This window comes from Octopus sinensis, unplaced genomic scaffold (assembly GCF_006345805.1).
Source record: "Octopus sinensis unplaced genomic scaffold, ASM634580v1 Contig09369, whole genome shotgun sequence".
Taxonomy (NCBI): domain Eukaryota; kingdom Metazoa; phylum Mollusca; class Cephalopoda; order Octopoda; family Octopodidae; genus Octopus; species Octopus sinensis.
The window spans coordinates 42501-55000 of NW_021831822.1; the positions used below are offsets into that span (position 1 = coordinate 42501).

Genomic DNA, 12500 nt, shown 5'->3' on the forward strand with positions numbered 1-12500 from the left:
TCTCTCCCCTCCGCTCTCTCTCCCTCTCTCTCCCCTCCTCTCTCTCCCCTCCTCTCTCTCTCTCTCTTATTATTATTACTCCCACTGTTACCATCAATACTACTTTTAATAAAAATATCAACTCTCCCTAAATCTCTTTGTCTCTTTTTCTCTCCTCTTTCTCTGTCTCTCTCTCTCTCTGTCTTTGCCACCACCCTCACCGTCTCTATACCTACTATTACCCTAACCCCACCATGAGGAATAGTAGGAGTGTCATTGAATAGTGAGAGAGGTGTTCTAAGTGTGACACACTGACACACAGAAATTAGTTTTCGCATTTATTATATTAGATTTGCTCTTTTGTGTATATATATATATATATATATATATATATATACCACCAACACCACCTCCACTATAATAAATCCGTCATCAACAAGGTAGAAAATTTAATTAAAATGAAGTTAATTAGGACAAAACAGGCAAATAATTAATTTTCTCTATTGAAAAATCAATTAGTATTTTCAATAATAGCTTTGTTTAGTGAAGAAGTTCACTTGGCAATTGATATGACAAGACAGAAGAATAGTTGGTGGGTTGCTCCCTCTGGGCCACTCCTTGAGGGAAACAACTAAGTTGGGTTGGTTTAGAGGAATTTTCAGAAATGCTAAGTATGTGTATATGTTTAAATATGTATGCGTGTATTTATATATACATATATACATACACACACACACACATATAGATATACATATACATATACTTATACATACATATATATGTATGTATATGTATATATATATATATTTGTGTGTGTGTGTGTGTGTGTATAAATATGTATGTGTGTATGTATATATACATACGCACACACACACACACATATATATCAAAAGGATGTGTTATAATACTATTTCACAGCCATACCAACACTCCAACATACCCCCATCATCAGCTGCCCCCACGGATATCCTTATGGTTTCGACACCTGGGCAGTACCATTTAATCCAGCGGTGTCAACAGCTGGTTGGGAACAAACAAACCAAAGAAACCACAACTTTCCAACACATTTACCCTATGTCCAACCATATCGGTAAATAAATTCAAGTAAATTACAACCAACTACTAAATACGTATCTAAACAGCGACTAAGCCATTAAGTCATACAAAAATTATAATCCCTACCGTCCTCCGTAGTATATTATAAACGTAAAAGTTTAATAACCACATTGTTTCCATCAATCAATCAATTTATAGTCAGGATTAAACACTATCTTTAATAAAACTACAACAGAGATATAAAAACCAATGTACATGATATCGGTATTAGTAGTAAACTGTAATAACTAAATTAAATGCTAAATTGTGACCAATCTTTAAGTCCGTAAAAATAATAATCCCACCGGTCTTTCATAGAGACTACTATAATGCAAGTTCAAACTTTATCAAATTTTCCCAAAACAAAACACGATTGAAATTAATTTAACGAATATTTTTATGATTGAAATACATTATTTCATTATTCAAAAATTAATAATAAAACACTACAAACTCATTAATATTTCGGATCTTTTCACTTTGACCGGCAGATTTTTAAATTAATTTCTTGTAACTAAACACTTTTAAACTTCGTATACTGGTAGAAACATAAAACATCTTTTTCTCTTGGCTTTATCGAGAAAATTCTGTAGTTTGTTTAGAAAATTCTGTAGTTCTGTTTATAAAACAACCTTTTTCTCTTGGCTTTCTTGAGAAAATTCTGTAGTTTGTAAGCTATTTCCACTTTTAAAATCGAGCATGTTGGCAATTTTAACCAATCATTGACCTCCATTTAGGTAAACAACATTCCGTGCTGTATGAATATGTCCCTCGTTTAAGAAACAGAATAGGTTTATTTATATTTGTGAAGAAAAAAAGCTACCCTTCCTCCACCCGTAACCCTAAACCTAACTCTAACTAACCCTAAACCTAAAATAGATTGAAATGCTATAGATCGATACTAGGGTTATAATTATGGGTGACAATTTCATTTGACACCGCTAGAAAAAAATCCTATTTTCCGTAGCAGTGTCGTATGAAATTGTCACCCATAATTATAACCCTAGTATCGATCTATTGCATTTCAATCTGTTTTAGGGTTAGGGTTAGTTAGAGTTAGGGTTAGGGTTAGGGGTGGGGGAAGGGTATTTTTTTTTCTTCGCAAATGTAAATAAATCCAATCTGTTTCTTAAAGGAGGGACATATTCATACAGCACAGAATGTTGTTTATCCAAATGGAGGTCAACGATTGGTTAAAATTGCTGAAATGCTCGATTTTAAAGTGGAAATATCTTACAAACTATTGAATTTTCTCAATAAAGCCAAAAAAAAAATGATGTTTTATAAACACATTCTACCAGTATACGAAGTTCAAAAGTGTTAAGTTAACTAGAAATTGTGTTGAAAACTGCCGTTCAAAAAGAAAAGATCCAACATCTTTTTCTCTTGGCTTTCTTGAGAAAATTCTGTAGTTTATAAGCTATTTCTTGTTTAATTTCTTGTATTTCAGCAATTTCAACCAGTCAATGACGTCTAATGAGGTGAATCGATGTCTATTTCGAGATCGATACTAGGGTGAACACTAAATGAGGGAACGGTTTTGTTATCCAGCTCTGTTTACGAGTGACCCCTCAGTTTATGGCCACAAAATGTTTATATTTGCAGCTTATTTACATTACTGAAGAAAAAAAGATGCCCTTCCCTCCACCCCTAACCCTAACCCTAACCCTAACCCCACATACACTTTTACTCTTTTACTTTTTTACTTATTTCAGTCATTTGACTGCGGCCATGCTGGAGCACCGCCTTTAGTCGAGCAAATCGACCCCGGGACTTATTCTTTGTAAGCCCAGTACTTATTCTATCGGTCTCTTTTGCCGAACCGCTAAGTGACGGGGACGTAAGCACACCAGCATCGGTTGTCAAGCAATGCTAGTGGGACAAACACAAACACACACATACATATACATATATATACATATCTACGACAGGCTTCTTTCAGTTTCCGTCTACCAAATCCACTCACAAGGCATTGGTCGGCCCGGGGCTATAGCAGAAGACATTTGCTCAAGATGCCACGCAGTGGGACTGAACCCGGAACCATGTGGCTGGTTAGCAAGCTACTTACCACACAGCCACTCCTGTTTTACGGCAAGTGACGATCTTTAAATGTAAACAAATACACGTACCGCCAGAAGTTGTTGTTACAAACAACAGCAGTAATTGTATTCACCTCAGTAGACGTCATTGATTGGTTAAAATTGCCGAAATGCAAGAAATTAAGCAAGAAATAGCTTACAAACTACAGAATTTTCTCAAGAACGCCAAGAGAAAAAGATGTTTTATGTGACACATTCTACCACTATACGAAGTTTAAAAGTGTTGAGTTACAAAGAAATTATTTTTAAAATCTGCCAGTCAAAGCGAAAAGATCCGAAATATTTCACCACTACAACCTATAATATTAAATTACCAGTAACTAATATAAACTTAAATTTCACTAAATAGGAACTAATAAAAGTACTGCAGGTCTTCCATAAATAATCTTGCCTGCACTTGTGCCTTGGAGGGGGAACTTTCTAGGGGCAATGCCATGGTCATTCATGACAGAAGGGATCTTCACCCTTTTTACCCTTTTACAAGCACACACACATACATACACCCACCTATATACACAAATACACATACATACACATATACATCATATTTGTTGGTTGGGGAAATAAACGGGTTCGAGTTATCCCTAATGGATGATTGATGACTTTTGAGGCGACTTTATTTAAAGTGAAGAAGAGATGTACACCATCAACTCCATCTTCTCCCCTATAACCTCTCACCTGTAACGATCTTCAATTGAGTGGCAAGATCAGGTGAAGAAGACCAGGGATGGAGACGGATGCAGTTGAAGACCAAGATCTCTTAGTTGCCTCATCTGGCTTTCTGCACTCCACAAAGATGTGTCAAGGAAGGATAGCACTTTTGACAGGAGACAAGGTCACATTTTGACGGGTGGTTTGTCTCCTTTGGTCTCTGATTGGAGGAACCCAACTGTCACCACTTTAAGAACTGGTAGCTTTTTGTATGCAACGTTAGCCTCACCCCAGTAAACTGTTCCAACTGTTAGTGAGTTAGTGTTTGCCTACCTAAACGTGTGAATATTGGATCTGACAAACTCTGCAGAAGAAACTATAACAGTTCAACACTGGACACAGCATACTAATCTAACTTAGTGTCATCATCACCGTCATCATCATCATCATCATCATCATCATCATTATCATCATCATCGTTTAACGTCCGTTTTCCATGCTAGCATGGGATGGACGGTTCGACCGGGGATCTGGGAAGCCAGAAGGCTGCACCAGGCTCCAGTCTGATCTGGCAGAGTTTCTACAGCTGGATGCCCTTCCTAACGCCAACCACTCCGAGAGTGTAGTGGGTGTTTTTTATGTGCCACCAGCACAGGTGCCAGGCAAGGCAGGCAATGGCCACGATCGGTTGGTGCTTTTTACTTGCCACCGGCACGGAAGCCAGTCGAGGTGGCGCTGGCATCGGCCACGTTCGGATGATGCTTTTTACGTACCGCCGGCACAGGGATCACAAATACAGTTTCCATTTGATTTTTTTTTTATGTTGATGTTGATGTACTTGGCTCAATCGGTCTCCTCAAGCACATTTCTTTCAAACTTTGCTTTCGTCAAACATATCTCCACTTGGACTCCTAGAAGTAAACCAAACCTGTATTTATTCTGCCGTATATGTTGCCAGAGTGTTCTTGAAATTCTTGAAACTTTTAGAAACTTTTCGAAAGTTCTTGAAACTTCTAGAGAGTTTTAAAAATTTCTGCTTCAGCAACTCAGTGATCTATTTCAAAATAGGTTAGTTTGGAAACATTGGTGTCCAGGCCAAAAAAGCAAAGTGTCAGGGAAGAGAAGTCATTTCCTTTGATTTCTAGATAGACATGAACAGGGAATAACATGGGAAATTCAGAAGCTCAGGTCTAAATCTGTCTGAAATGTAATGGGAAACAGGTCAGTTTCAAAACATTGATGTCCAGGTCAGAAAAGCAAAGTGTGAAGGGAAGAGAAGTCATTTCCTTTGATTTCTAGATAGACATGAACAGGGAATAACATGGGAAATTCAGAGGCTCAGGTCTAAATCTGTCTGAAATGTAATGGGAAACAGGTCAGTTTCAAAACATTGATGTCCAGGTCAGGAAAGCAAAGTGTGAAGGGAAGAGAAGTCATTTCCTTTGATTTCTAGATAGACATGAACAGGGAATAACATGGGAAATTCAGAAGCTCAGGTCTAAATCTGTCTGAAATGTAATGGGAAACAGGTCAGTTTCAAAACATTGATGTCCAGGTCAGAAAAGCAAAGTGTGAAGGGAAGAGAAGTCATTTCCTTTGATTCTAGATAGACATGAACAGGGAATAACATGGGAATTCAGAAGCTCAGGTCTAAATCTGTCTGAAATGTAATGGGAAACAGGTCAGTTTCAAAACATTGATGTCCAGGTCAGAAAAGCAAAGTGTGAAGGAAGAGAAGTCATTTCCTTTGATTTCTAGATAGACATGAACAGGGAATAACATGGGAAATTCAGAGGCTCAGGTCTAAATCTGTCGGAAATGTAATGGGAAACAGGTCAGTTTCAAAACATTGATGTCCAGGTCAGAAAAGCAAAGTGTGAAGGGAAGAGAAGTCATTTCCTCTTTGATTTCTAGATAGACATGAACAGGGAATAACATGGGAAATTCAGAGGCTCAGGTCTAAATCTGTCTGAAATGTAATGGGAAACAGGTCAGTTTCAAAACATTGATGTCCAGGTCAGAAAAGCAAAGTGTGAAGGGAAGAGAAGTCATTTCCTTTGATTTCTAGATAGACATGAACAGGGAATAATAACAGGGAAATTCAGAAGCTCAGGTCTAAATCTGTCTGAAATGTAATGGAAACAGGTCAGTTTCAAAACATTGATGTCCAGGTCAGAAAAGCAAAGTGTGAAGGGAAGAGAAGTCATTTCCTTTGATTTCTAGATAGACATGAACAGGGAATAACATGGGAAATTCAGAAGCTCAGGTCTAAATCTGTCTGAAATGTAATGGGAAACAGGTCAGTTTCAAAACATTGATGTCCAGGTCAGAAAAGCAAAGTGTGAAGGGAAGGAAGAGAAGTCATTTCCTTTGATTTCTAGATAGACATGAACAGGGAATAACACGGAAATTCAGAGGCTCAGGTCTAAATCTGTCTGAAATGTAATGGGAACAGGTCAGTTTCAAAACATTGATGTCCAGGTCAGAAAAGCAAAGTGTGAAGGAAGAGAAGTCATTTCCTTTTATTTCTAGATAGACATGAACAGGGAATAACATGGGAAATTCAGAGGCTCAGGTCTAAATCTGTCTGAAATGTAATGGGAAACAGGTCAGTTTCAAAACATTGATGTCCAGGTCAAAAAAGCAAAGTGTGAAGGGAAGAGAAGTCATTTCCTTTGATTTCTAGATAGACATGAACAGGGAATAACATGGAAATCAGAAGCTCAGGTCTAAATCTGTCTGAAATGTAATGGGAAACAGGTCAGTTTCAAAACATTGATGTCCAGGTCAGAAAAGCAAAGTGTGAAGGGAAGAGAAGTCATTTCCTTTGATTCTAGATAGAAAGAACAGGGAGGGAATAACATGGGAAATTCAGAGGCTCAGGTCTAAATCTGTCTGAAAGTAATGGGAAACAGGTCAGTTTCAAAACATTGATGTCCAGGTCCGAAAAGCAAAATTTGAAGGGAATAATGGCGACCATTTCCTTTGATTTCTAGACAGAAGTAAACAGGGAATAATATTTCCCAACCCCCAAAAAATTGTTACATAACGTTAATCATTTTATCATAAATCAAAATGTTTTTGGTTTTAGTTAATGAAAGTTTACAGGGTGATCGTTATATTAATTAACAATATTTTACATATATAGCCAAGATGGTAAGCTGGCAGAACCAACAGCACACTAGCTAAAATGTTTAACGTTGTTCTGAGTTCAAATTCTGCTGGAGTCAGCTTGTCCTTTTATCCCTTTTGGGAGGAAGGGGTCAAGAAAATAAGTATCCATTGCACACTGGGGCCATGTAATTGACATGTTCTCTTTCCCCCTCCACCAAAAATTTCAGGCCTTGTACCTATAGTAGAAAGGACTATCTTACCTGTAATCATAATTCAAGATGATCACCTTTTGCTTCCAGCATAGCCTTTGATCTTTTCTCACCTCCCAATTCTTTATACCAGCCATTTTCAATGCTACGCTTTGTTCACGCTTCGTTTGAGCTGCCAAATTTAAATTAAGGTTTAGCAATTAAGCAAATGATTTTGAGGAAGCATCGTTTTATATCTGTTTTCCATGCTGGCACGGGTTGGACAGTTTGACATGGGTTAGTAAGGCCAGGAATTGCGTCCGGATCCACTGTCTGTCCTGGCATAATTTCTACAATCAGCTACCCTTCCAAATGCCTGCTACTTTACAGAGCAGACTGGGGGCGTTTTATGGGGTACTATCACTTGTGCTTTTACATGGTACCAGCACCAATGTTTTTTACCTGTGCTTTTTACGAGGCACCAGTGCTGGTGGTTTTACATGGCACAAGCATGGTACTTTTTATGTGGCACCATCACCAGTGTTTTTTCTGTGGCACCATCACTAGTACTTTTTATGTGGCACCATCACCAGTTTTTTTTCTGTGGCACCATCACTAGTAAATTTTCTGTGGCACCATCACCAGTTTTTTTTCTGTGGCACCATCACTAGTAAATTTTCTGTGGCACCATCACCAGTTTTTTTTCTGTGGCACCATCACTAGTACTTTTTATGTGGCACCATCATCAATGTTTTTTTATGTGGCACCACCACCAGTGTTTTTTATGTGGCACCACCACCAGTGTTTTTTATGTGGCACCCTCTTCAGTGTTTTTCTATGTGGCACCACCACCAGTGTTTTTTATGTGGCACCCTCTTCAGTGTTTTTCTATGTGGCACCACCACCAGTGTTTTTTATGTGGCACCCTCTTCAGTGTTTTTTCTATGTGGCACCACCAGCAGTGTTTTTTTATGTGGCACCCTCTTCAGTGTTTTTCTATGTGGCACCACCACCAGTGTTTTTTATGTGGCACCCTCTTCAGTGTTTTTTTATGTGGCACCCTCTTCAGTGTTTTTCTATGTGGCACCACCACCAGTGTTTTTTATGTGGCACCCTCTTCAGTGTTTTTTTATGTGGCACCCTCTTCAGTGTTTTTTTATGTGGCACCCTCTTCAGTGTTTTTCTATGTGGCACCACCACCAGTGTTTTTTATGTGGCACCCTCTCAGTGTTTTTCTATGTGGCACACCACCAGTGTTTTTTCTGTGGCACCACCACCAGTGTTTTTTTATGTGGCACCCTCTTCAGTGTTTTTTTATGTGGCACCCTCTTCAGTGTTTTTCTATGTGAGACCACCACCAGTGTTTTTTATGTGGCACCCTCTTCAGTGTTTTTTTATGTGGCACCCTCTTCAGTGTTTTTTATGTGGCACCACCACCAGTGTTTTTTACTTGACTCTATATCACCAGTGTTTCTTACATGGCACCAGCCCCAGTATATTTTACGTGGCACCAGCTCCAATGCTTTTATGTAGGAATAACGGCCAAATGTACATGCCACACCAAGCATATACTTAACTGATTGTCTCACATTTGACCCTTTGACTATTTTCTGAAATTTCATTACAGGAGCCATCCGACTGTCTGCCCCTTACCCAGTGGTTGCTCTTCTCATGATAGTCATTGCAGCCATCACCAGCGTCATTGGTAACATAAAAGCGGATGTGAAAACGTTGATAGGGGCAATCATCTATGTTTTCTCAGGTAAAGTAGTTCTGTCTCTTTTAATTTTTTATTCTCCTCTCTCTCCTCCCTCCACATCATGCGTCTTCTTCCTTCATTTTGTTCTCTTCTTTTATACTTTATACATGCATACACATATCTATCTATCTTTCTATCTGTCTGTCTGTCTACCTGCCTGCCTGCCTGTCTGTCTATCAATCGATCTGCCAATCAATCAATCAATCAGTGAGGGATTATCAATCAAGGTCAAATTGTTTATAAATTCCGTTAACGCACTGGGCCAACGATATTTTTTAGAAAATTTATATATATATATGTATATGTATATATATATATATATATATATATATATATATATATATATGTATGTATGTGTGTGTGTGTGTGTGTGTGTGTGTAGGATGTATTCCTACATGCAATGTAAACTTTATAACACAGGGCCTACGAGGGGTGTGCTGAAAAGTTCCTGGATTTTGGTAAAAGAAAACAAGGGGGATCTGTTAATTATGATTTTATTCAACATATTCCTCTCTCAGGTTCACACACATATTGCATTGGTCCTTCAGTTTTTCTAAGCCCTGTAGAAGAACTTAGAAGGTTGGGCCTCCAGCTAGGCCCTTCACGATACCCTTAAAGACAAGAACTTTTCCGCATTCCCTCATACTAACGGGGTTTTTTTTTTCTTTTACTTGTTTCAGTCATTTGACTGCGGCCATGCTGGAGCACCACCTTTTTAGTCGAGCAAATCGACCCTAGGATTTATTCTTTTGTAAGCCCAGTACTTATTCTATTGGTCTCTTTTTGCCGAACTGCTGAGTGACAGGGACGTAAACACACCAGCATCGGTTGTCAAGCAATGATAGGGGGACAAACACAGACACACAAACATACACGCACATACACATATATACGACGGGCTTCTTTTAGTTTCCATCTACCAAATCCACTCACAAGGCATTGGTCGGCCCGGGGCTATAGCAGAAGATACTTTCCCAAGATGCCACGCAGTGGAACTGAACCCGGAACCATGTGGTTGGTTAGCAAGCTACTTACCACACAGCCACTCCTGCGCCTTTTGTTAACCATCTCTGCTGGGTCTGGGTTATTTTCAGAAGTGCCTCGCTCCACGTACTCTTAACCCCAAGTTAATAAATTCGCAACATTCAGGCAGCTACAGGCTATACCAGATATTGGTTATGTATGGCCACATATATCTGTCTTAGGGTCCCTCCACTCATGTTTTCAGTAGGGGCTTACTCTCTTAGCCCTTTTATAAATACTCAGTGAATTACACAACAAGGCAGTTAACATTATTTACATTTGACAGATATATTTGTCTTCATCTTGTTTTTCTGTTTACACAACGTTTCGGCTGATACACCCTCCAGCCTTCATCAGGTATCTTGGGGAAATTTCGAACCTGGGTTCTCATTCCTAAGGTATTTTTCAATGTTATTATTATTATTATTCAGGTCACTGCCTGGAATCAAACTCAGAATCTTTGGGTTAGTAGCCCATGCTCTTAACCACTACATCATATGCCCATGGGCGTATGGCGTAGTGGTTCAGAGCGCGAGCTACTAACCCCAAGATTCCGAGTTTGATTCCAGGCAGTGACCTGAATAATAATAATAATAATAATAATAATAATAATAATAATAATAATAATAATAATAATAATAATAACATAAAAAAATACCTTAGGAATGAGAACCCAGGTTTGACATTTCCCCAAGACACCTGATGAAGGCTGGAGGGTGTATCAGCCAAAATGTTGTGTTAACAACAAACAAGATGAGGACAAATATCCGTCAAATGTAAATAATTCTTCATCTCTTAAATATAGAACTCTAAAGCAGTAGAAGTTTATTTATTTCTTTACTACCCACCCACAAGGGGCTAAACACAGAGGGCATAAACAAGGACAGACAAACGGATTAAGTCAATTACATTGACCCGAGTGCGTAACTGGTACTTAATTTATCGACCCTGAAAGAATGAAAGGCAAAGTCGACCTCGGCGGAATTTGAACTCAGAATCTAACGGCAGACGAAATACGGCTACACATTTCGCCTGGCATGCTAACGTTTCTGCCAGCTTGAAGTTTATTATAATGGGTATGGCATGTGCAAAGGTATGAAGCCCAGTATACCCATCATGACTACCCGTCTGATAAGGGTACACCAGGCACATGCATCACAACCATATGGACACGACTTGGTGATCTCATATCAAGATTAACAGTGCATGACCTTGCAGATGGAGCCCAGTTAGAATTTTCTTCAGGTTGAGTAGCCCATCCCAATCAAAAGGTCCCTGAATAAGGTTTGTTATTATCATCATCATCTTCATCATCATCTTCATCATCAACATCATCATCATCTTCATCATCATCATCATCATCAACATCATCAACATCATCATCATCACCACCACCACCACCACCACCACCACCACTATTATTATTATTATTGTCGCCAGAGCTGGACATTTATTTCGGAGCTCCATGAGTGTATGTGCCTTGTTTACCTCTGAAAAGATTGTTATTCTTAGATTTTATTCTTGTAACTTGTGACTAAGTTAATCTAAACCATATTGGTCTGATTAACAGTGTTACCTTTTTCTGCCCTGCAGGGCAAAAGTCACTCGAAAAGAAAATTAATTTTCCTTTCAAACATTGCAAAATTTAATATGGCGTCGTCATCTTTGTCAGCGAGGCGACAAGAGAGGGAAGTGGGAGGAGATGTAGAACAGAAAATTGTCTTTTGCCGGCACTCGTCCGCACTCACTGTAGATGTAAAGGATAGTGGTGGTAGCAGGAGGAGTAGCAACAGCAATGGCAACAACAACAACAACCACAGTGGAAGTGTGAGGAATAATGAGAATTCGATGAAGGAAGCACGAAATATAACCAGCAACGACCAACTGTGCAAGGAAAATATCACCATGACCACCACCACGACCACCACACAAATCAGGAAAATTTTGAACAGAGGAAGAGAAGAATCAAATGGAAATAACGTTTCCTTTACAAAAGTTACAAATAAGTTTGAAATTATGTCGTCAAAGGATAAGGAAGAACATTTAAAGAAAGCCGAGAGGATTATAAGACATGAAGAAAGAAAGGCCACACTAAATGTGCATCAAAACCTGCTGGAAGCAACCGAATAGAAAAACTCATGTCTGTCCAGGAAAAGAAGAAAACTGGAAAAATTACCATCAGAGCAAGCCGAGCTGTGCCTGAAAAATATATGGGGAGATGTCAGCTTGTCTGCCATGCCCCAAAGTTTGGCTACATCAAGGTCATATTCCAGTCGGAATCACTAACACATAAACATTCAACTGTCCCACTAAAAATGGAAGAGTTCTCTTTAATTGCTATCTATTTGGGACAGAGAGTGATCCAAATAAATATAAGTAAAATACCACCAGAAATCGATCTTATCTAGACAGGGTATATTGTAGGCCAGCAGATAAGGATAGCATAGGTTGTCCACAATTTTAAGTTGTCAACTATATGGATCCACAAAATTGTGATCTGTATGGTCGACCTAGGTAGGCCCCATACGCAGGACTCCGGATACTGGAAGCTAAACGCGTCTTTCCCGGCATACCAAGCTTTCAGAGACCAGA

The 12500-nt window shown here is 38.9% G+C and overlaps 1 protein-coding gene across 1 annotated transcript in view; it reads left to right on the forward strand.

Annotated features, from left to right (window-relative positions):
* LOC115228080 (voltage-dependent calcium channel gamma-5 subunit-like) overlaps nucleotides 1–12500 on the forward strand; it is a 22356-nt gene that overhangs the window by 4644 nt on the left and 5212 nt on the right. Inside the window, exon 2 of the mRNA XM_029798748.2 lies at nucleotides 8754–8888. Within this exon, the coding sequence (XP_029654608.2) occupies nucleotides 8754–8888 (135 nt within the window). The remainder of the gene's footprint in view (nucleotides 1–8753; nucleotides 8889–12500) is intronic.